General features: G+C 39.0%; 1 protein-coding gene across 3 annotated transcripts in view; it reads right to left on the bottom strand.

Annotated features, from left to right (window-relative positions):
* Positions 1-221: 221 nt before the first annotated feature.
* The window catches only part of WDR27 (WD repeat domain 27), a 60,256-nt gene continuing 35,565 nt past the window's right edge, over positions 222-24,912 (bottom strand). For 2 of the 3 annotated variants that reach the window (XM_083496433.1, XM_083496434.1), the window contains exons 24-26: positions 24,713-24,815; positions 18,686-18,784; positions 222-780 (exon numbers count right to left, since the gene is read on the bottom strand). In XM_083496433.1, coding sequence (XP_083352559.1) covers positions 721-780; positions 18,686-18,784; positions 24,713-24,815 — 262 coding nt within the window. In that variant the 3' untranslated portion in view covers positions 222-720. The remainder of the gene's footprint in view (positions 781-18,685; positions 18,785-24,712; positions 24,816-24,912) is intronic. The other variant, XM_083496435.1, reaches the window with a different exon arrangement.

Raw genomic sequence — 24,912 nt, forward strand, 5'->3', positions numbered from 1 at the left:
TTCCGTACTGGTTCTTGAGGAGCCAGAAATCCAGTGTGATTTGTCTTCCAGAGTCTTTACACATGACAAGGAGAAAAGGACCGCATAACATTTAGTCTTGAAAGATGTTTGGTATCATATCCACTGGTGTCTGAACTATAGTAAACCTTTGCTTGTATGTCTCAGTAATGCTCAGAACCTCATATTTCCCCTCACGTTGAATCAACAGGCAAGGACACAAATGACTAGAATATCACTTTATTATTGGGCATAAGGGTTTAGCCAAGGATGGTACAAAGGTTTATTTCTTAAACGTCTGGTTGTGGAGATAACTACTGAAATCCCAACAAACTACAACAAAAAGTGTATATATGCTGCTAGACACCAGCTTTCTTAAATCTTACTTCATATTTCCAGACAAATTGCACTAGGATGGCTAGAGCTATTAATAATGGGAAACAACCCAACATAATATTATACATCTACCTATTCTGTAGCACTTCCAAAGTTGCAGTCCAAGGTAACCTGAATGTGATAATGCTCTGCAAGGACAGTGGCAGGAAGGACTCGCTACCCTTATACAAAATGTTTTTCCAGCAGAGTAGACCTTGGAGCAAATCCCAGGGCAGACATAATCTGGAAGCCTATATTTAAAACAGAAAAGTGCTGTAACTTGCCCAGTAACCAAATATCTCCTTTCTGTCGGGGAGCCTTATTCTTAAAGTAGCAGAGCCAAGGAAGTCAAGGCTGACAATCTGGTAGGAACAATTGCAGTTTGCCATCCAGGGTGGCTGTGGTGAGCTGTAATTCAAAACAGAAAACACATGATTGGCATAGAATGCTTTGTGTTGAATAATGGTTGACCAAAGGCCTAGCTACCTTATTAAATCTCATTATAAAAATTTAAAAGGCGTCTGGAATTTACTTTTCATGTATTATGTCCATGTTTGCTTGGGAAGTCTACTTTTATTTAGAATTCATTTTAGTTGGTTCCTGTGGTGTAAATGCCAATTATTACTACCAAGATAAAGAACTGTGATGAATTAGAAATCCAGTGCTGCCCTTCTGCTTGCAGAACAGCTTTTGATCCAACAGAGTGAACACTACTATAAGAGAGCAGGAGGTTATTTTCTCCTATTTCTGCTTCCCCTGCAGCCCTCCACTCCATCTCCCCATGGTATTTAGGTGGTTTCTGACATATAAATAAACCAAATGTTATGCTATATGTGAAGATTGGTTGGGGGTTGTTGATGTTGCTGCTGTTTGCCATATAAGTACTTATAAGCTGAGAACCTTCAAAATGGAAATAACAGAAAATCAATTTTAAAAGCCTGAAGAATTTTTTTTATTGCTAGCAATTATAAAAGAATAAGAAAAACAGTACAATGAAGCAAATTCCAAATATGTCTTTGGAACAATTAATTGGCTTGCACTTGCATGGATCATGAAAGTCACTGAAAAGCCAATTCTAATTCTTTGGTATTTTTTACTCCATACACTGGCAGCTGTTATACAAAGGGTTGAGAAAATGAGTCTGAGTACATTTTGAATTAATTCACATTTCAGTTCAAATATTCTGGTAAAAAGAAGGAAGGAAAAGGATAACACTTACTTCTACATGTCTGTGACTGTTTTCTAGAATTAACGGCGGTAGCAACATCAAGTGGGGGAAAATTAAGTATTTTTCATTGTCCCATGAGGCTAATGAAAAGCAGAACACAAGGAGCAATGGGAGTATTGACCCCATGGGGTGATGGGTAAATAAAGAGTTGTGATGCAATCTGCTTGTGCTGATGTAGCCCTCCCCGCCCCCAACACACCTGCAGGTGATTTTAAGCAGCCAAGCTTGGACAAGCCCCAGGGTTATCTGGGATTCCACATGGCACTGTATTACGCAATATTTGTAAAGGCTTATGGTGTTGAGCAGAGCAGTTGTGCAAGCTCCTAGCCCGGAAATGCAACTTATTCTGTCTCATTGTTGAACATAAGCCTGGCCAGAAGTTGGAATCCTGTGCCAGTGGCATCCTGTTCTTTTTCAAATCAGCACAGGCTCAGGAGCTGATGAAGCTGCTCCAACCATCACAACAGTTGTTGCACAGATGTTGAGTTCTCAGTTGTTTCTGATTTTATCTGTTCACAGTCAATGGGTGCATATCTTGCAATGAGTTTTTCTTATTAACGCTTTTCATAAAACAATAAAATAGCTGCAGCAAAAAGTCACCGGGTGCATATTAATGACATGGGGCTTGTGGACCACAACTGAAAACGCCTGCTTCTATTGCAGCACCTGAGACCCGACAAAGAAAGCATGAGTCCGATTTGCGGCTGTTAGACAGTGGTGAACCTTTTACAAAGTCTCATGGTCTGAACTATGCATCTTAAATTACAGAATGTGCAGTATCACTTTTAATACTTTCATTTTAAACTCCATCTTTGCACAGGGTACATAATGACAAAGTTTTGAAATTCACTTCAGGAAAAAGTACATTGTTTCTCATATTTCTGGGGGGGGGGTGTTTGTTATTTTAAAAACAAAACTTATGAAGGCTTGTATCTCACCCGTCACTTATAGTAATGGCCATTATAGCTTCATGATATTCATTATGGTATAGTGCCCTCTGCTGAAAATCCAAACGTAAAGGAAATGCATACAAACAAAAGGGAGTGGCAGAGTGGTGCATAAAGGTTTTTATTTAACTCACTTTCTCTCCTTTCTACCCTACAACTATTGAAGAATACTACTGTTTTGTTCAGCTACTCTCTGCCCAAACAAGTAGCCTGAGAATGGACTTTTAATATATACCGTATTTTTCGCCCTATAGGACGCACTTTTCCCCCTCCAAAAATGAAGGGGAAATGTGTGTGCGTCCTATGGGCCGGTGCGTCCTATGGGGCGAAAAATACGGTATCTGTATTATTGCTTCTTGCATCACAATGTTCACCCCTGCTAGTGTTGATAACACTACAATGGTACCTCGGGTTAAGTACTTAATTCGTTCCAGAGGTCCGTTCTTAACCTGAAACTGTTCCTAACCTGAAGCACCACTTTAGCTAATGGGGCCTCCTGCTGCTGCTGCGCCGCCGGAGCACGATTTCTGTTCTCATCCTGAAGCAAAGTTCTTAACCCGAGGTACTATTTCTGGGTTAGCAGAGTCTGTAACCTGAAGCATATGTAATCTGAAGCGTATGTAACCGGAGGTACCACTGTATTTCCAACTCACCAATCCAGAAAGTCTCATGCTAGCTTCCTGTCAGCTTTGAGTTACCTCATTTTACTACTGCTGTTTACACCACATGAAGCAGCAGCAAACTGCAGAATTGCTGTTTGGGTGGAAGTGACTTCCTCCTGCAGAACCACTTAGGCCCTTCTCTACCTTCCTCCCCTGCTCCATCTTAAGATGTTACAGTGGATCTGTGGGAAGGAAGGTTACGCTCAACTTTCTATCCACTAAATGGGAATATTAACAATGCTCTTATTTGTTTTGGAGCAGGGATGCTTCGTTTCAATGTGCACCTGCACTGATCCAGATGTAATCAATACTGTTATCTGCATTCCTTTGAAGGGATGAGGGCTGAACAGCTTGCCCTACTGGAGATGGCAGAGGAAAGAGGGAACAAGGCATAAATAAGCAGAGGGAGGAGCAAGATGGTTGCCAGAGGGAGGAGCAAGATGGTTCCTGGTAAGTGGGCTGATTGTAGCCTAAGCCATTTCCTATCACAATATTGTTCTCATCACCATAACCAATCGCCATCTCCCAGCTAGCATAAATTAGGCTCCAGAGGACATTGTGGTTAATGCAGTCATCATAATTGGCTTGCTATGGTATCTTCTGTTACGATCAGTAAACTTCTTGTGTGGTATATGCATTCATATAAGTGTAGCCTAACAGACATCTTGAGGTATGTAAATTACTTCAGGTATTTTGCCCACTCTAATTTTTTCTCACCACAGAAATTTGCCTTCCTCTGTACTACGCAATAATTGTGATTCTCCCATTCTGACTTGTGGTGCAAAGAGTTTAAAAATATGTAATGGAAACAATGAAAATGTATAATGGTTTGCCACTCCCAATTGTAATAGCCATTTGTGAGTCTATAACATGTATTCAGAATTCACATGGCTGAAAGAGTATGGACTCAAATTAAGGTGTGTTTTTTTTAAAAAAGGTGAGCTTAAAAGAACTCTAATATGTCTTCTCCTCTTTTGGTAAGAGAGCACTGTTTTCTCACACTGTTAATATGACATCATTCTCAACCTGATATTATCTCCCAAGTAATGGGAAAAACTGGGGGAAAATATTTCTAAGAAGGGGAGGCTACAGAGATGATATATAATTTCAAACTTTCACAAATACTGTCCCTTGATAGCCTTTGCCTGGATACCAGATGAAACCTAGATAAATGGTGAACTCCGTGAGATCCAACTTTTGTGTCATTCTAAAATTGTTATGACTTAATTGCTTAAACAGTAAGGACTTTTGTGATTATATGTAATTCCAGAAGTATGGCTATATTACTTAGGGCTACTACACAAATCACATTTTGAGGCAGTTTTCATTTAGAAAGAATGTGGCAAATCAGGATCAGACCTTAGCAAAACTTTGAGACAGTTCCATCAGACAGAGGTATTCTTGCTGAATAGAAACATTTTTATGATCAGACATCAGACTACTTCTCTGGACACTTTTTGCAAATCCTAGTGATACTTAGCGGTTGCCTTTTAGCGGCATCTATTAAAGCTGAAACTTTCTTCAATGTATGATGACAGACATTTGGATTTTGAAACTGCCACTTGGTGAAAATATAGATTGAAAAGTGCATATTGAGATAGAGTAAGATTGGTACAGCAAACCACAATAATCTGCACTAATGTGAAGAAAATAAGTTTCTATGCTTTTGCTCAAGACTTACATAAGCTCGAGAAAATGCTGTCATTCTAGGAAAGCATAATTCTGCTGAAAAGCAGGGTGAAATGGTGGTTAGACCAAAATACTCTTGCTCCTGAAGCTTGATCTGACCTGGATTTTCAAATGAATTTGCTAATTTATGCCCTTATCTGCATATCTGTAAAATGGGAATAGAACCTTGAAAGGATGGAGAAATAGGCACCAAATGGATGTACTCTATGTGTGCACACTGTTGGAAATAAATGTGCTGGACCAGCATAAAGACTGAAATTATAACTGCTTACTTCTCAAAAATGCCAGCTCAACTATTTTTGTTATGATAATATTGAAGAAAAATATTAAAGATGGCATTTCCATCTAAGAATGAGTGATAGCTATTGTTAGTATATGGTAAACTATATTTCTTTCAGCATGAAAAATACAGCAAATATTGTAATTTGAGTAAAACGCAAATATATTTTGAGTGATTACTCATTTCAAAGTAAGAATTATTAATCAACTAAAATCCTTTGAGCCATTTGACAACAAGCTAAGATTCACATATGAGTAAAATCTTACAGAGCACTTGACAGCTTGAGGATGGATAATGTTAGAACAGCACCCCTAAATTGTCAAGCAAAATGTGCTCCTGTAAAACCACTAAGAATGACTTCATATATTAGCCAAGGAAGACACAGAGCCTGTTATAAGCAGCACTAGCATTTCTGCTGCCTTACAAAAATAAATGAACACTGTCAATGAAAGCAGTGTCATCTCTAGCAGTCAAGCAACAACAACGGAATTTTGCTATGCTTCCAAAGTAATCAAAACGATTCAGTCCCATGTTAAGCAAACAACTAAAAAAATGCATAATCTCCTTAATATAGCTTGCTGTATGTTTTCAGACTTTAAGGTCTCAAATAACTTATACCCAACAGCAGATGGGGACAAATATATATGGTTTTATATGGCTAAACTTTGTCATATAAAAATAGGTGGGTATCCTAAATACATAGTTGTTTAACAGGCATTCAAGGAGCCATAGGATACAGTGGATCTTCCCCTCTGTCCATAGAGGGGGAGGTCCACCACTGGAGGCCTCCGTGTTGTGCCCACAGAAACCTCTACAGCCATCCCTCTTCTAATGTCAGATGTATAGCGGAGGAAAAAGAGGCATGCCAGGGGATTGAGGGAGGCCTTAGATCTGCAAGATCCAAAGCCCCCTTGTGCCATTGGCACACCCGCAAAACAGCAAAAATCTATGTACCAGTCATGGATATGGAGTAGTGAATTTCCCTCTCATATGACCCAATGGCAGGAAAATTTGAAAATCAAAAGAGAGATTACTGTAAATATCCAGCAGGTAAGATCTGCCCCCATCCATGATTTTGCTTTGGCCCATGTAAGCCTGGCAGAGTTTGGATATGGTTATTCCTCTGCCTTGGGCTCTCCCCTTCCCTTACAGTAGGGTTGATCTATCCTGAAATTTGCCTTCCCATAAAAATATTTGTGTGGTAATTACCTAGTATGGTAAAGTAAGGTAAAGGACTACCTAGATGGTTAAATCCAGTCAAATTTGACTGTGGGGTGTGCCGCGCCTCTTTGCTTTCAGGCCAAGGGAGCCGGTGTTTGTCCACAGACACGTTTCTGGGTCATGTGGCTAGCAGGACTAAACTGCTTCTGGCTCAATGGGACAACCTGATGGAAGCCAGAGCACAAGGAAACACCATTCACCTTTCTGTCTCAGTGGTAACTATTTATCTACTCGCGTTGGTATGCTTTTAGTGCTGAAGTGTGAAGGCAATGAAAATTCAAGGAAAGTGTTTTTGCCATAAAGTCCCCTGAAAACAACCGAACTAGTGGAGGTGGATAGAGAAGCATGTTAGTAACTGCTTCTCCCATCCCAAACCAACCTAGATGGCTTTAAAAGAGGATTAGAGAAATTCATGGAGGAGGAGAGGGCTATAGATGGCTACTAGCCAGGAGGGCTGTTTTCCACTGTCAGAGACAGGAGGCAGGCTCTGAATGCCAGCTGCTAGGAATCACAGATCAGGAGAATGCTGTTGTACCCAAGCAGATTAATCTGGACAAGATGAGAAGCTGATGGTAGGTGGTACAATTTCTCTAGGGCATGGTGGTTCCACTCTTCTGGATGGAGTCATTAAGTTGTCTTAAAATAATTTATTTTTGTTTCACTGGATTTGCTACACTCACCTGGGGTTCTTACTGGAAAAAAATGGCTTAGAGATTAAGTGAATGAACAAAGAACTATGCTACATATGTTTCTGCAGTTTATATTTCTAATGTGTGAGTTCACATAGATGTTACTGCTGCTGGACATATATTCTTAGATGTTTCTGTCTGCCTCATTGTGCCCACATCATAAAAAATCATGTTATTACTGAGCCATCCACCTTCCTTAAAGGAAAATATTTTGCAAATCATGGCAGAGTCAGCAGCCAAACTATCATCATATACAGCCCACAAAAATATTGAATTTATGAGGAAAGGGTACTGTTCCAGGAAGAAAAAACAAACTATGTTTAGCAGCACTGAGCTATAATTATTCCAAACTGCCTTTTGTATAATAGATGCCTTGGAACTGTATATACAACTCTTAGCATCGATCAACTGCAGTTGTGTGAAAAAGTCTCAATTAGTACAGCTTGAGGTTGTGAAGAAGACTTAAAACTTTTCAGCCAACCAATGAAATCCTGGCTCCTTCTCTTTCCTAAGTGACAAGCTTGCTGGGAGACACAGAATGAACCTATTAGAACAGTCAGCATCTCTGTGTGTGGCCCCAGTTCTGTTAATGAGGAGACCATGTCCCGTAGGGTTTCAGGATTAATTTGGCTACTGAAACTCCCTTGGTCCTACTAATGAACAATCTTAGCCAACAAGTAATTTGGAGAAAGTGTCATGACATAACAGTTTTGCAACCTCAAGAAGCTTATCTTTTAGGAAACTACACAGCTGATACCTAGATATACAGTAGTACCTCGGGTTAAGAACTTAATTCGTTCTGGAGGTCTGTTCTTAATCTGAAACTGTTCTTAACCTGAAGCACCACTTTAGCTAATGGAGCCTCCTGCTGCTGCCGCACCGCTGCCACGCAATTTCTGTTCTTATCCTGAAGCAAAGTTCTTAACCCGAGGTACTATTTCTGGGTTAGCGGAGTCTGTAACCTGAAGCATCTGTAACCTGAAGTGTATGTAACCCGAGGTACCACTGTAGGTGCAAAGGGAACTCTTGGCTGTGACTGTCAAGGACTGGTATCCATAGAATCATAGAGTTGGAAGAGACCACAAGGGCCATCGAGTCCAACCCCCTGCCAAGCAGGGAACACCATCAGAGCACTCCTGACATATGGTTGTCAAGCCTCTGCTTAAAGACCTCCAAAGAAGGAGACTCCACCACACTCCTTGGCAGCAAATTCCACTGTCAAACAGCTCTTACTGTCAGGAAGTCCAGATATTCAGGGTCTGTCACCAGCCCTGCAAGGGACACTGCCACCACTCTTTCTGCCCAACCATCTTGGGTCAGGAGACTCCCAGACCTTTACTGGACACCCTCTGATTCTAAAGGAGCAGGATAGAGAAAACACAGCCCTCTGCTCCCTGAGCATCAGAGTCACCAAATTACTCAACAGCAAGTGACTAATACTGGACTTATTAGAAAAGAAGGCAGCATAAAATGAAACCAAAATACCCAACAGAAGTACAGCTAGAAAGTCTGATTAACTAAGTAACTGGGAATTATAAACTGGAACAGGGCTTTTCAAACTTGGATCTCCAGCCGTTTTTGGACAGCAATTCCCATCATCCCTGACCGCTGGTTCTGCTAGCTAGGGATGATGGGGGTTGTAGTCCAAAAACAGCGTAAGACCCAAGTTTGGGAAACCCTGAACTAGACTAAAAGAATAAAGCTAACATTCTAATTCTAGACATATGATATTTGTATAAGTCTACCAATTATAATCCATTGCACTTTAATTACAAAAGGATGCATGCTAAACAAGCCTACTGAAGTTTATGTAAGTCCTGGTAAGTCAGTGAGGAAAAGCCAAGCATGTCTGCCAGACCAGCAGTTTTCTTCACTGAAGAGAGTATCATATTCTGCAGTATAAACAAAAAGTTTTGATGTTGAGTCATTATTCACAAACGTTAGGCCAAATATTCATATATAAAACGAGCCTAGATCTAAGAGTTTCTGAGAGTTCACAATTAAATAGGAAAAAACCCAAGAAAGGCTGTAATCCTATATACACTTACTCAGAAGTATGTCCCATTTAACACAGTAGGGTTTACTAAGTAGAAGTAATTGCATACAATTGTGCTGCAAATTGCCTGAATTGCTGCAGTACACAGGCATGAGTGAATAACCCGTTAGCAACACAATGTGACCAACATAATCATTCATTGACAGATAAATACAAATAAAATGACTCCAAGGCAAGAATCTGTGCATACGACACATAACTAGACATAACTAGACATTCATAAATTGCAAGTCAGCACCAGGTCTTTGTAGGAAGTTGTAATATCTACTTGAATTCATACTTGCCTGTGGCAACACCAAAATGATTTGTTTTCTTTTCAACACAACATTTATCATTTTCCCTTCAACTTCCTTGTCTCAAATGCAACAATAACAAAGTTGCCAACTGAAGCCAGTACTTAAGCGACTGTTTCTGATTCTGTGCTTTCTTTCAGGATACTCACATTTCCCATTGGGGCATAATCTACTGCAGGCATAGGCAAACTTGGCCCTCCAGATGTTTTGGAACTGTAACTCCTACCATCTCTAGCTAACAGGACCAGTGGTCAGGGATGATGGGAGTTGTAGTCCCAAAACATCTGGAGGGCCGAGTTTGCCTAGGCCTGATCTACTGTGTTTTGATAAAGGCATACTCTAAATCACTCCATGTTGGCAACACATTCTGCTGATTGTGTGTCTTTCATTGGATTTACATTTCAAACATCTCACTGAGGTCTTTTTATATTCCTCTGTTTTCCTCAATGAGGAGCAAACATGCTTGAAGTTTTTCCAAGTTTAAGGGGGAGGATCAAATCCATTGTGCATCACTGCCTCTCCTCTCAAAACTCTGTCCCATACAATTCTTTCCATCATGTGGTCCTCTGCCATGGTAAGATTTACTTAAGTTCCAGGATTTGTAAATGATGAAGTCACTGTGGAATACCTGTTCTTAAAGTGGGCAGTAGCACCATCAGTCCATAGGATAATGGGTCCAATTTCAATGCCATGTTTTGCATTGAAATCTGGAAGAATTTCAATGAAAGAGAAATGCTCAGTTGCATCAAAGACAACATACACTTCGCCAGTGACTTGCCTATAATAAATCACAGCAGTGTAAATTATTACAGAAGTTCCTTGTTCTGTATTCCAATGAGTCTGCATTGCTTCATTCTGATACTCTATGTAATAATTCTCTGCAAAGTCAGTTCACTTTGCCACAAATTTTTTCTTTTGGCTCTGAAGCTCTTTAGCTTGTCTACATATATTGTATGCATGCTTCAATATTTTTCTCGTTTGACTAAACAGCATTTGTTCTATTTCACTCCAGGTAACAGACTGCAGTTCCAGTTTATCTTCATTCCACTGATTTACCAGAATCTTCTATTCAATATTGCGTAGCTTATCCAAGTTGCAACTTTGGAATCTCTGCATCCTACAGTCTGTTGAGTTTTTATCACACACAATCAATTCAATCATTTCTTTAATTTTCTTTGTTCTGTCTTCAATTTTGCATGCTGCCAAAAGAAGACTTAAGTTCTCAAATAAACACAGTAGAAAACTTGATGATCCTTACTAGAGATTAACCCAACTGCCTCTGGATGAAGTTCACAAACTTTTGAAATCCCAAAGGGGTTTTGGGATGCTCATTACTATATATGTCATGTACTTCTTTCAACCTGTATGTTGTTTATGTACTTTCTCCTTTCCCCCATTTTTCTGTTTTTCATAGTTTTGGTTTCTTTCTTTTTCCTGACAGCTGGCAAGATACATTATCCCTTCTACAGAAACACTGTACAGTGTCAGTAGTTTCCACAGCCCCCATCTTTCTGCTAGGAGCTCCAATATCACTCTTCTTTTCAGAAGCATTTTCTCTTCTAATTAGTTCTCTTACTACAAGTTGTTTTTTGTGGCCTGGGGGGATGAGCTAAACACGTTTTATGACTTTACAAAAGGTTTGGTGTGAAGCAAATGACACTTCACTAAGGTTTGTTTGTTTGTAAAAAAAATAAGTTGCACATTTTCGTGCCATGTTTGTCAAAAGAACTGTTACATGTAAAAAAAATCTTAGCCAACATCTCAACAATTTTTTTAAATGATAACAAATTTGAAAAAGAAAAAGTTAAAACGTTCAGATTTTTTCCCCCGTTTGTTGAAGGGGCAGGGAGCATGTGTTTTTTGTGACCTACGTAACACGCTGAACCAAAGTAGGTTTTGTTGTCCTAAGCATGTCAGATTTTGTTCCTAACATAACAAAAAAAATCTCTATATGCCAAAGGAAAAAGCAAAACTATCAACTCAATAAAAGATCATTAATCTATTGTCTATTTTCTTGAAGAGGTCTTAAACTAATCATGGTGGGGGGAGGGACCTAAATAAATTTTGAAACACCTTGTATGTCTGGTGTTTCTGGTTATTTTATTCACATGTAAAATGCCATTTTGAACAACGGTTGCCGTATCATGAAATTCTGGGGAATTATATATGAATATGAAAAATGAGTCTGTAGGTTGCCATTTTCATGGAATTATGCAGCATTGAAAATGATCCCAACAGAAAATGAAGGTTTTCAGCACAGAATGTCATATCAAAGCCAACAACTTGTTTTATATGTCCAGGACTTGAGGATCACTCAAATGCTAGATAAATCTCAATTCTGCAAGTTTATGCTTTTCTTTCTCTTTCTCCCTTTCTCTTTCTTTCTTTTGTTTGAAGGGAAGGTGGAAGGAATGACACGCAAGGCTATATCTACAACACTTTTTGAGGATTGGCCCAAGATTGGTTGCAATTTTTAAAGGCTTTTTTCACACTACATCTCTACTTCAAGTATCATAAGTATCATCACTGTAGCACAATGAACATTCACAATAATAAATTCAGTATGCTGTCTCAAACAAAAAATGCAAAATTGCAAAGAAGTCAGTTTTTTTGTACAGGCAGGAGCAGGTACAAAATATACTGATTTGCAAAAGGAAAATATAACTGTCATATACTTCCCACAAGTATATTCCTGGGTCAATAGCCACTAAGATAGGTGACATCTAAAATTACTTCAGAATTTCAAACTCAGCCCACTTCCAAATAATATCTAATCAAGGCCAGTGGTATTATAATGAACAAACACTTTCTTCAGGATCCTTCTGGTGGGTCCTTGGTTCCCCGGGGAGTCAGAAGTTGCAGCTTTCATTCAAATTCTCCTCCAGATCTTCTTTAACATGGGTTTTTGGTGCCCAGACTGTACCTCCCCTGCTCAGCAGGTCACCTGCTGCTTCTGACCTTCTTCACTGATCTCTCTCTTCCTTTCCTTCCTTTGTAGCACTTTAAGCCCCTCAGCTCTCAACAAAGCTGTCTCTCCATCTCCTGTAGTGGTCTAAGCCGCTCTGCTCCCCCACAACTGGTGGCCATTTGTTATACTGCCACAGTTCACATGGGACTGCGTTCCCTGAGCTGCTACCACTCCAGTGCTCTACATCTGGCCCAGCCATGTTTACATCTGATCAGGCTGGAAGTGCAACACAGTGCAGCCCAGAGACTGCCACCAACACACCACCACTCACATTCTTTAAACATGAAGCTAAGTTTATTTTACTGAATTTAATATCATAATGAATAGTAGAAAATGATCTAAACGAGTACGGATAGCTGGTGAGTCATTTGAAACACAGGCTTGAAAACTGCAGTTCTCACCATACCTACTTTCATATTTCAGCCACACCGACTTTGACCGCCAGCCACAGTGAGGGAACAGGAAGTAACTAATGAACTGCTTTAAAAAGAAAGTGACCGGGAAGGAGATACTAATAAAAAGAATAATAGTCCTAAAATCTGGGCAAGTGCTGTGCCAGTCCCTACCGGGAGGTGTGATGCTGAAATTGCATTTTAAGACATAAAAGTAGCCTGGCAAAAAGCCTGGACAGTAATCTCACAATGGAGTTTTTTCATAAAGACATGCAATCTAAAAACTCAATTCAAATTAATACTACAGTTACATGTCTACTCAGAAGCCCAATGAGCTTAATAAGACTTATTCCCAAATAAGTGTGCATAGAGTTACAGCCTCAGACTTTCATCCATTAGATCAGCAGGTTTGAAACTTTCCTATTTCCACTAACCTTTTCCTGATCCAGATGGCCATGTAATCTTTATATCTATCTTCCAGACAGCTGGCTAGCTTTTTTATACAGATTTTTCTATAAAATTTGATTCAGCTCTTCAGTGAAGGAATATTCCATTGACTACCTGTCATTTTGTATGAGTACCAAAAGGTGAGAGCATAATCTTGCAAGGATGGCTGGGAAAATGCTTAGCAGAAATGTTTATGACTATAAGAACACATGTTTTTATTGAGCATTTTATGATCTGTTGACATTGTTTTCAAAAAGACTTTTGGTGCCTGGAATAGTACCAAATATTCTAACAAATTCATCACAGTTTCAATTAAGTTTCTTTTATTTTTATATAACCACAAAAATGTATTTATTCAAAAGATTTTGTAACAGTGTTTACAAACAGGGTCAAGCTATTCATTTTAAAGAAAATGAGTAGGGGGGTAGAATTAGGCTTACATATTTATTTATTTCTTCTTCTTAAATGAAAGATAAGAGTCCAGGTACCCTGCTGGTGTTGCAAATGCCACCCCCTCAAATTTACCGCCCTGGGCTATTGTCCCATTTGCCCTCCCATAAATACATCTCTGGTGGTGCACGAAACTTAAATCTGCATTTGTTTATGAAGCTTACTTCATAGTTTTAGAAATCTCACTACCTAATCTACTTCACAGTGTTATGTGACAGAAAAAATGTTGTTTTCCCTTTGGAGGTATACAAATAACATTTTTAGACATGGAACTAGGACAGCTGATATGATGTAACATAACCAAAAGCTTCTATCCCTTTAAGAATCACCAAGAAGGGCAAAATTCAGCAGGTGTCATTATTTTGTTCCCTGAAACACTTTAACATAAGGTTCTTTCAAAGAATTTCTGCCATCTTTCAAACTCCTGGCAGAATCTTTGCATATATTGAAATACCTGATTTGAGGTCCCCATAAGGAAATTTTAGGGTACAACTAGATGGGCTATGGCAGATCAGTGATCCATCTCACTCCTGGGTCTGCTAATTTAATTGGGGGAAGTAGCACTAGAGGTGGGGTGTGTTTAGTCTTTTCCTCCTGTGCTATTTCCTAATCTAAACCACACACACAACTAGCTACCTGCTACTAGCTTTGTGGGGCTAAAAGAACATATACATCAACCATGGGAACACTCAGAGATGCTAGATGAAGAAATGCAACCTAAGAAGGTTGTAATGAATTTCCGCTGAAAGAATGTATTTATTAATTGTGGCTTAAAGTGACATTCTATCTGCATGAGCTGATCTTGGATACAGGGAACATGATGTACCCTAAATTTATCTCAAAATGTTTATGAATATGTAGAATTTTGTCCATTGTCACCAGTTTGGTCATAGTTGGTTTTAAAAGACTTCAATTTAAAATCTGTAAATCTGTACGCCTTTCTGGGAATAAATTTGATTGCACAAAGAGGAACATATTTCCAAATACACATACACAGGGTTACACTGCGCTTCCCCCTCTTATTTGCTATTATGTTATAAATGGCATATAAAGTTAGAACATCTGGCAGAAAAGAAAACACAACATTTCAAAACTGTTAAGAGCTGGTTCTCTCCAATAAAAGTATAATCTAGCTTGAGAGAAAAACAGCCAACCCAATTGTTTTTGGAAAGATGCAGCAGGGTTTGGCATCGATGCTTTTATGTTGAACGGTTTCATTTTTATAAGATTTGCAAGGAAAACTGCTTCCTGATGTTTATTTTCAAGGTAGGATATTACATGCAAAAAATTATATGTGTGCTGCCTCACAAGCTGCACATAAATAATATAGTCTAGAGATGAGAATTTGTTTCAAGACCCCTCTGTTTTCCTATCTACTACATTGTAACTTTGCCCAGTTGTTAGATCTTCAATTAAGTTTACATTATATGACATCTAGAGATGCTAGTAAAGTTCTTCCAAGCCAAGCTCAGGTATGAACTTTGGGATTCACAGAAGCCTGCATCAAACAAGAAGTAATTATTATTTTTTTGAAACCCTTGAATTCTTCCCCAGCTCAGATGAAATTCCAAGCTGGAGATTCATGTTAGCCCTTCAAACATCTGCCCTACTTCTCTTTGCTTCCTGTCAAGTGGTGATTGTGGGAGGGCAGATAATGGGGGTTTCCCTGTTTGTGATGCTCTGGGTAGCTCTTTGCCACAGAACAAATACCAAGGGAACATGGGAGCAGTAGTTCTCCTGAGAGCTACAGCAAGTTGCAGGAGATCTCAAGATAACTATATCTCCCATAATACCCAAGGCTTTGTGCCATAGTGCACTACCACCTAGTGGAACCCGGTAACAGAGGTAGAAGAGAGAAAGGAGAGAAAAGAAATCTTCCTTCTCTCACTTCTCCCATGTACTGACACAGGGAAATAAAGAGAAGTGAAGAAGAGGATTGGGATTGGGGGCAAAAAGGGTTTTCAGTAATAACAAGAGCTGTTAGGGACATTTTTCTGAAACCTCAGATTGGCTTGGACAAATTATTAGCGCCCATCCAATTTCCCCTTACAAGAGGTACATCTTTCTGAGGATCATACAGTGTGTCATAAAAATATTTTTAAAGTAGGAAAAATAGCAGTGAAAAAGAATAAAGTAGAAGTTAATTATCTGCAATGCAATCTCCTTCATTTGAAAAATACAGACAGTAATTGACTTTGGAGAACGTTCACAAATTGTTTGCTAATAAAAGTGAAAAGGAACAAACTCAATGTTCTAAATCGCAGTGTTACGTGACAGTACTGCAGAAACTAATAAATCCACCATGTACAAAGATTTACTCAGTACAAATATGGTTGAAAGACTCCAAATGGCACACACTATTGATGTCATATTGCCTTTGGTTTTGTCGCAGCTTAAATAAGTCTCATCCAGAAAGGTTGCAATCACAATGACAAAGGGAAAGATTTTGTGGTGACATAAATGATGCCATTATTAGTAAGCAGTTATTTCTGAAAGAAGTAAGTAGTAATTTCTGAAAGAAGCAGTATTCAATTTTTACATCATCTAGTCTTCTGATCATATTTCCTTTAATAAATAAGATGATTTAAATTATTCCATGCTGTCTAGTCAAAATAGAAATGTTTATTACACTTTAGTTATTGCTTCTGATGTCTTAGCATGCTTAAAGCCTCTGAGACAAAATGTCAAGCGTATACAACCAAGATAACAATATTAAAGATAACAAAAATCATTCCCCAAAGCGTTCTTATTTGAGAGTCCTGGTAAAATCATTAAAAGCTAGATCTGTCAGTTACACAGCTAAACACCCCATTCTCCCTCCTTCCTCTCCCCCCCCCCATGTCTTTTCTTATATGACAAGCTTGGGAAGAAACATTTCAGCACGGCATGCAGTTTTTTAAACACTGAAATCTCCAAACTGGCCTGAATTGCTTCAGATGTCCCTGATTCTATTTGTGGCAATTCAGAGGGCTCCTGCTTCAATCACGCAGCTCCTAAATACTGTCTTCTCAATCCAATTCAGCTCAAGATTCGGAATTTGTCTAAATGCAATGCACACCCCTAATTTATCTTTTTTAAAATGGGTGAATCTGTATGTCCCAAAATGTGTCTTGGCTACTACTCTTATATTAGGAGGACATTTCAATTAATGCTGTTTTCACCGCTGTCCTTCCCTCTGTTTTTTGTTATAAACAGCAATGCTTCCTTTTACTTCCGTCTCTCTACTTGCCACGTGCAAAACGGAACTCCATTTCTACTTGATAAATTCTACTTCTTGGAAACCATTATATCATAAAGGTGACTTAGAGATTCCATATCTCCAGTCTACCCAATTTAGGTCAGCTGTGAAGAGACCACATGTAAATCTCTCTCTTTAAGAGCTTTCTGACTCACAACTAATGCATTATTGCAATCACAATACAACTTTGAGAATCAGGATGCTAGTCTTCTAATAAAGAATCTTGCAATCTTTCACATGACGGAAAGCACACCGCAAGCCACAAAGGAATAACCTAATTGAATGCCAAGTCAAAGCCAAAATTTGGTGAATGATGAAAAGAAAAAGGATTTTCCCCTATCACTACAAAACATAGCTTACTTGTGGAAAATTACATGCTACTGATGATTAAGTGAACAGGTGGCAATGAACCAGAGAAGAACAATGTTTTCATATATGTCTTTCTTCTAAACTTGAGTTCTCCAGATGTTGTCACCAGGGAAAACAAGCTTTTCCTAGTAGCCAGTAAAAATTCAGTAACTCGTATTTTTAGACCCATCCAATACTACTTATATCCAATTATAAATAAATTCTGGTGATTTCAGCCCTGAAAATTCTGCTGTCTAGGAAGCTTGTATTGGATGTCAATTTCCCTATTGGCCAGTGGGTAGGTACTTCCACAGCAAAATTCAATATAAAACTTCCTCTGTCTGTAACTGAAGTGCAACTGTAACTGAAAGGGGGATTTCCAAAGTTACACTAGCTAAAATGGCCCACTTAAATGACAGCAAGATTCAAATATTCTTTCCCTAATGACAAATATTATCACATTTATTTACCAGTTAATTCTAAAATAGGCTTCTAAGCAGTTTACAAGCAAAAAAAATTACACAAGTTTATACAATATAAAGATTCTTAATAAATTAATTTAATTAATTAAAATACACAATGAAAAAGTCCCTTTAAAACATTCATACTACAATGCCTACTTGGTAATCAGTCAGGATATATTCAATTAAAGTACAGTCGTACCTTGGATTCCGAACACCCTGGAACTCGGACATTTTGGCTCTTGAACATTCCAAACCCGGAAATGATTGTTCCAGTTTGTGAACGTTCTTTTGGAACCCAAACCTCTGACAGGGTTCCATGGCTTCTGATTGGCTGCAGCCAATCAGAAGTCGCGATTTGGTTTTCAAATGTTTTGGAAGTCGAACGGACTTCCAGAACTGATTCTGTTCAACTTCCAAGGTACGACTATAACTTTATCTGAAATACAGTCACATTTCTTACAAATAATCAGTTATATTAAATTGTGAAATGACTGTATTTTCAGAAATGTTATACGTCACCAGAAGTGGCGTGCTGGGTGGAATGGAGCTGGTATGTTAGCTTCCTGGCAAGTAGTCATTGTTGCTTACTGGGAGGAATAGGGACAAGGTGGTGCAAAGCATTCAAAATAAATCCAGTTAAATATAGAAATAATGTAATTAGCTGCACCATGAAAATGACATAACTTAGCCTCTTAAAACCTGACAAAAGTGGGGTTTTTACCTGACAGCTAAATGAATATAAAATTGGAGAAAGATGCACTTCAGTGGGAAAGTCATTCCACAAACATTAATAAATAAGGCAAATATAATTGACCCCTTAATGATATTAATAACAGAAAATATGATGGCATAGGAAAAAGCAGTGGGGGAAAATCAGTATCTGATTAATGCTAAAAGCAATTAGAAATTAAAATTCATAAATGAGAAACAAAGAAAAATACCTGAGGAGATGAAGGGTTAAAAGCCACATTGATGACAGATTCTGTGTGTCCGGTCAATTTATGGGAATAAGTGCTTGAATGCATCTCATATATATATGCCTGAAAGAAATAACACACAATTAAAGCTGTCAGAAGCACCTAATGTAATTTGCATTTTTGAAAAAACAACAACAAGCAGGGTTCAGTAGTGTAAAAAAAAAAAAAACCCATTATATAAATTTCAATCACTGAATCAAATTTAAGTTTGGTCAGAATGAAAAGTATTTACAGACTCTTTTTCATCACACTTTAAGTTACAATATATTTACAATATATAAATATAACTGTAATGTTAGTAATATCTCAAGTAACTCCAAAAATATTAAACTGCTTTTCCACCTTTTTTCTTTTTTTTTACAATGACATGATTTTCACTAAGATAAGCTGAGAGAGCACTATTAGTAGCCTCTCATAGATAAGAAGCTCAACTAGTTAACAAGGAGTTGTACCTTCAGTGTAGGTGTTATGTATTCAGTGGTCTGTGTTTGCCTGAGCTTGAGTCTGGACTAAGGATCCTGAGCCCTTGTGTTCTGATTTGATACATGATATCTAATCACAGAACATTTCAGGATCTGAGTTGTGATTCGCAGCTTGGGAATTTAGACAGCCAATCACGTTGAGAGTAGGAGTGGCCCAGGCCTTCAGAGTATATAAGCAGTTGCTTTGCCCCCGTTGTTCAGTTCTGTTACTTCAATAAACTTTCTTGCTGTTATCACTGTGTCTCGCTTCATGGGAAGCCACATACACTTCAGTAGGTAACACAAAGGAGGATCCAGTCCTTCAGGGAATTATATAGGTAAAAAACTATCATATAGAATTCCATCTACAGGTAAACTGATGGTCAGTGCAGTTGCATAGTCTCGCTGATATGTCCATACTATAAAGGTGGACTTTCAATTGATGCTTTGGGCAGCTCGGTCTAAAACACATTACACATGTAATTCCTTGAGGCTAGAAATATGGTGCTAGCTTCTTTTCAGAAAGAACAAGTTACTGGCTTCACACGCTGCTGCCACACACACACACACAGTATTAGAGGAAGACATTCATCAAGTATTTTTATACTCTATCTTTTTATCCATCCAAATGCAGAAGACAGCTTATCATCAACTTGTGTCAGTGCTGAGAAGTGCAAAGCCTTTTCAAAGGCCTTGTGAGACCCAGTGCATTGAAGAAAATTCCACCTACGTGGGGTTGTTTGGGCCATACACAACAGATAACCACTAGTAAGATCATGAGGCTCTCCTTCATCCTGGTTTCCACTCAGTAGTAGCAGTCATTTACTGCTTTCTGCCCCCACCTCTTGATTAGTTTTATTAGATTTCAGTTGCATTCATACTACTTTAAGTTAGGTTTAGGTTTATGAAATTTATGTATCACTTCCTGCTAAAAAAAGACCACTCAAAGTGATTTACAACCAATGATACTAAATTTTCTGGAAAAATACTAAATGAATAGCAGTTACTCTGAAAATCCATCAGGTATGTGATTTAGTGGTAGAAGTTACACATTTCCTTAAAACTTCAAGTTATAAAGAGAGGAAAAGAGCCATGAAGGAAATGGACAAATAGTGAAAATTCACATGTGCATATAAATCTGGTTTACTAAAGCCAAAGTAAATTCACTTTTTCATATTTAACCCTATTCCTAATAATAAAAATGACTGATTCAGAAACTACTGATATTTCCTTTTCATCTTTGCCCCAGTTCAGCTAGAAGTAAAAATAGTTTACTTCTACTATTCACATCCATATGGCCTTCCTGAGTATGTAACCTCACACCTACTTCTGTTTCCTTTTATTGGAAATGTACAGATTGTTCTCAGCACATTTTCAAAATCAATTAGGTTCAAAGGAGAATTTGCTGGTGTTGTTATATTAGGGCTACAAAAAAGAAGCACCAAGATACAAATTCTTTCTAGATATATATATATTAAGTAGATAATGAAACATACAATCTCTGTGAGCTGAGCAGGGACACTATAATACCACATATGTTGAAGATGTGCCCAGTTACTATCCATTTTCTAGTTTAATTTTCTATAACATTGTAACAAGAGGCTGAAGATGGGGTAAACACACAGAATGACACTGTGTATCGCTGAATACAGGCTTGCAGCTCCTTTTTGCATGCGCAGTCAGAAACCTTAGAGCAGTGATGGCCAAACTTGGCCCTCTAGCTGTTTTGGGACTACAACTCCCATCATCCCTAGCTAACAGAACCAGTGGCTAGGGATGATGGGAATTGTAGTCCCAAAACAGCTGGAGGGCCAAGTTTGGCCATCACTGCCTTAGAGGATGATTGATGGGCATTTTAACTATGTTACTGAAGCACTTTCTTAAATGTTTCACTTGTGCAATACAAAAACATGGCACTTTAGAAGAAACTAAATGGCAACTTCAACCCAGTCAGCTGAATCTCAGACAACAAACATGGAATTTTGTTTAATAATTCTATTGGCCTACCAACAGAATGCAGCACCCCAATGCTTACATCATGGTTAAGGGATGAGAAGCAGGTTATGGAATCACATGCCACCTATCTCCATGAAATCAATTCTCATCCCTGGCCTTAACAATGGTTAAAGATTATGCCATCTCCAATCCTAACTGCATTACAGTGGCAGTTCTTCAAACAGTGGTTCCTGCCAAACTAATGTAAATCATGTGTATATGTGTGATTTCAATTGGAAAACAGAAGGTTGTCAAAGCAGCAGGGGAAACAGACTGCCTTTCCGAGTAGGGCAAGACTGCACAACAGAGTCCGCTGCAGACTCAGGTCCAAAACATGATAGCACCAAGCAGCATAAAGCAGAGGTCAAGCACAAGATCTAGAGGGTGGCAGCTAGAAGACAGTCAGAAGATTCCAGGAGCAAGAGCTGAAGGAATGTTACATAACCAACACCAGATGCAGATACTCGAGTCTGTTCTAAAAGCCCTTTCTACTGAGGTGAGGAATGCCATTACTCTCAAGAAATCCTTTTCTCAAGAGTCAAGCAGTGACACTAAACTCTCAGGTTTGCACTCTGTTGACCAACAACTGCCTGGGCTTGGACCTCCTAGCACCATTTCTACTGAGGATTGGAAGGGGATTACTCAACCTTCCCTTGACTTGACTGGGGACTCATCTGCCAGAGGTGGGTCAAGAACCCTACCCTGAAGGTCCTTCCAGGGCATCTCCTAGAAGCCAACCTGGGAGGGGATCATTCCCAAAGGCTTGCTCACCCAAATCTTGGGTCACTGGAAGGGCAGGGTCCTCACGGAATTCAGGGGTCACCATGACACTGCCAGAGGAAAAGCAGCAAGCAAAGAAAAGGTTCAGCACTCCTTCTTGGCCTGCCATTTTTCCACGTCACCCCTATGTCCCCTTTTTACAGGTGTTTGGTGACAACCAGTATTTGAAGCCATAGTTATCACATACTATTCTGGCCTAAACCTCCAATGAAACAATCAAGAAACAAGGCATACTTTTAGGAGTATACTTTCATATCCCAGTTTTCAGTGTTCATGATAAACATTTGCACTTCATGCTGGACATATTTATTCTTTTTGGCTTCTTCTATGCATTACTTTTATTCTCTGTAATGTTAATAATTCTCATTCCTCTGGCCAAAAAAATAGGATATTAACAGTCTGCATGAGGTGAGAATATTCTCAAGAATTTATCATCACTATGCATGTCATGAATGACCTTTCAGGTTCCAGGGCAAGGTGAAGGTCATCCAGAATACTCCTATCCATTATTTGAATGTGTGTAAATTTTGGAACCAGACATAAGCACCCCGCCAACTTAACTCCCATAGTATGGTCTAAAGGAACATGGTAAAGGTAAACGGACCCCTGACCATTAGGTATAGTCATGACCAACTCTGGGGTTGCGGCACTCATCTCGCTTTATTGGCCGAGGGAGCCAGTGTACAGCTTCCAGGTCATGTGGCCAGCATGACTAAGCCGCTTCTGGTGAACCAGAGCAGTGCACGGAAACGCCGTTTACCTTCCCGCCGGAGCGGTACCTATTTATCTACTTGCACTTTGACGTGCTTTTGAACTGCTAGGTTGGCAGGAGCAGGGACCGAGCAACGGGAGCTCACTCCGTCACAGGGATTCGAACTGCCGACCTTCTGATCGGCAAGTCCTAGGTTCTGTGGTTTAACCCACAGCGCCACCCGTATCAACATGAGACAACAGTAAATCATTTCAGGAAGCAATTTATAAATGAAATGAATAATAATAACAACTACCATGGTGAAGTTAAATAGGTCTGAGTTTGGTCAGTGCTCAGATGGGAGACCACCTGGGAATCCTTTGTATACTTTCACCTTAGAGAAAGGTGGCATATAATTAACTAAACAAACTAGCAACTGAGGTGGCAATTCTAACTACACTTATCTTGGGAGTCAGCACCACTGAATTCAGTAGGGCTTACTTCTGTGTAGGCATGGTTAGGATTCTGCTGTAATTTTATTCTCCAACACTCCTCCCCATGAAACACTTATTTTCCTGAATTCTTCTAAGGTACTTTTATAATTCACAACATTCAAAGAGCTAAGGCTACAACAGTAGAATTAAAATACTAGCTTGGATTCAGCAAACTGCAAATAGAACAGCACTTTTACACCCCTCTTCTTGGCTGCAGCCCCCTGTAGCCTCCCAAAGTGAATGGGTGGTAGAGCAGTGAGGCTTCCTCAGGAATGGTTTGGAGAATGGAGAACTCTTGGTTCATAGCTCCCCAACCTATTTTTAAGAGGAGGAAACAGGAGGCAAAGCACCTGAAACTCTTGTTTACAGTAACCTGTCCCTGAATCAAGAGGGAATGTGGTTTCCATTTTGTTTTTAAGAAGTGCAGCAAACACATATTCTTCCCCATCCAACACTTGTGGAAGGCAGTTTATGATTAATAATCCTACTTTCATTGCTTCTTTTGGCTTCTTATTCATTACACATTTCTTTAAGAGGAGGTGAAGCTCTAAACTCTCTAAACGGGACTGCGTATGTCACAAAAACAATCGTTGCAAACTTAACAGGAAAGAGGAAGCTTATATAACAGATTTGTTTCTGGATTCCACTATTTAGAGTCAAGAATAATATCACTGTTGGCCAACAGAATTGATGGGGAGATGGGAGCGAGACCCTTCTGTACAGAATCACATAATAAAATCCATATTGGGTGAACAGGAGGCTATTCCCACTTAATCTGGGTTGGCAAACCGTAATTACAAGAGGCAAAGCTCAGGATGTGGTGCATGTTCCAGCCTAAAAGAGGTAGAAGTGAATTATCAGCCATCACCACCTTGAGGAGCATCCTCAATTGCATTATTGTTCCCCAAATATACCAAGGAAAACCACAGAACATTCCTCCTAATTACATAAATACTAAAATAGATATCTTGCCAATTTGGGCCTGGCTCACTTTCCTCATAGGGGTATCCCAACCCCTTCCCATACTCCAGAGCACATGTAATTACTCTTCAGGAACATGTATAGCCTAAGCCATAGCATCTTATCTTTTAATGTGCTGTTTTCTATTTTATTTTTTACACTATAGTCTTGTATATATTATGAAAAAACTTTCAAAACTTGCTTTAAACTTCCTTTCCCATTCCCTGCACGGAAAGCTGAGATGGCAGCCTATGCTTTCACAATGTTCAAATTTCAATTTCCCTTAGTCCTGGTCTTCATCTGTCTACCTACTCCCCAGACTCACACCTGGATTTACCAGACATAGGTGTAGTTTCATATAAAAAGAAGCATCCTCGCCATGAAATAATAAAATAGCATAGCTAACTTATGAAATATGCAACAAGTTCCATAATCCAAATAAACACACAGATGTGATGGAATTCTTGAATTTAGTTCAGGTAAAAAAAAAAAAGAATCAATTAAAAGGCGAATTCCAAATTCCTGTAAGTTCAAAAAGCTATAAGAGGTCACAAAACTTTCTGTATTTACAATAGCATATACACACTAGAAATAAACTACTAATACATACACATTTATCTTCCGATCCACAGGCAATGAATTGTCCACAAGGAGAAACAGCGATTCCACAAGGGTGACAGCGGCTGCTATGACCTTTGTAATGACGTTCACACCTTCAGAAAGGGTTTAATTCAATAAATAAAGCACTACTTCTTTCAAAAGAATAAACAAATTGCTTCTATGTTTAATCATGCATTAGAAGAAGGTTCA

Source organism: Podarcis liolepis (genome assembly GCF_965112155.1).
Source record: "Podarcis liolepis genome assembly, chromosome: 3".
Taxonomy (NCBI): domain Eukaryota; kingdom Metazoa; phylum Chordata; class Lepidosauria; order Squamata; family Lacertidae; genus Podarcis; species Podarcis liolepis.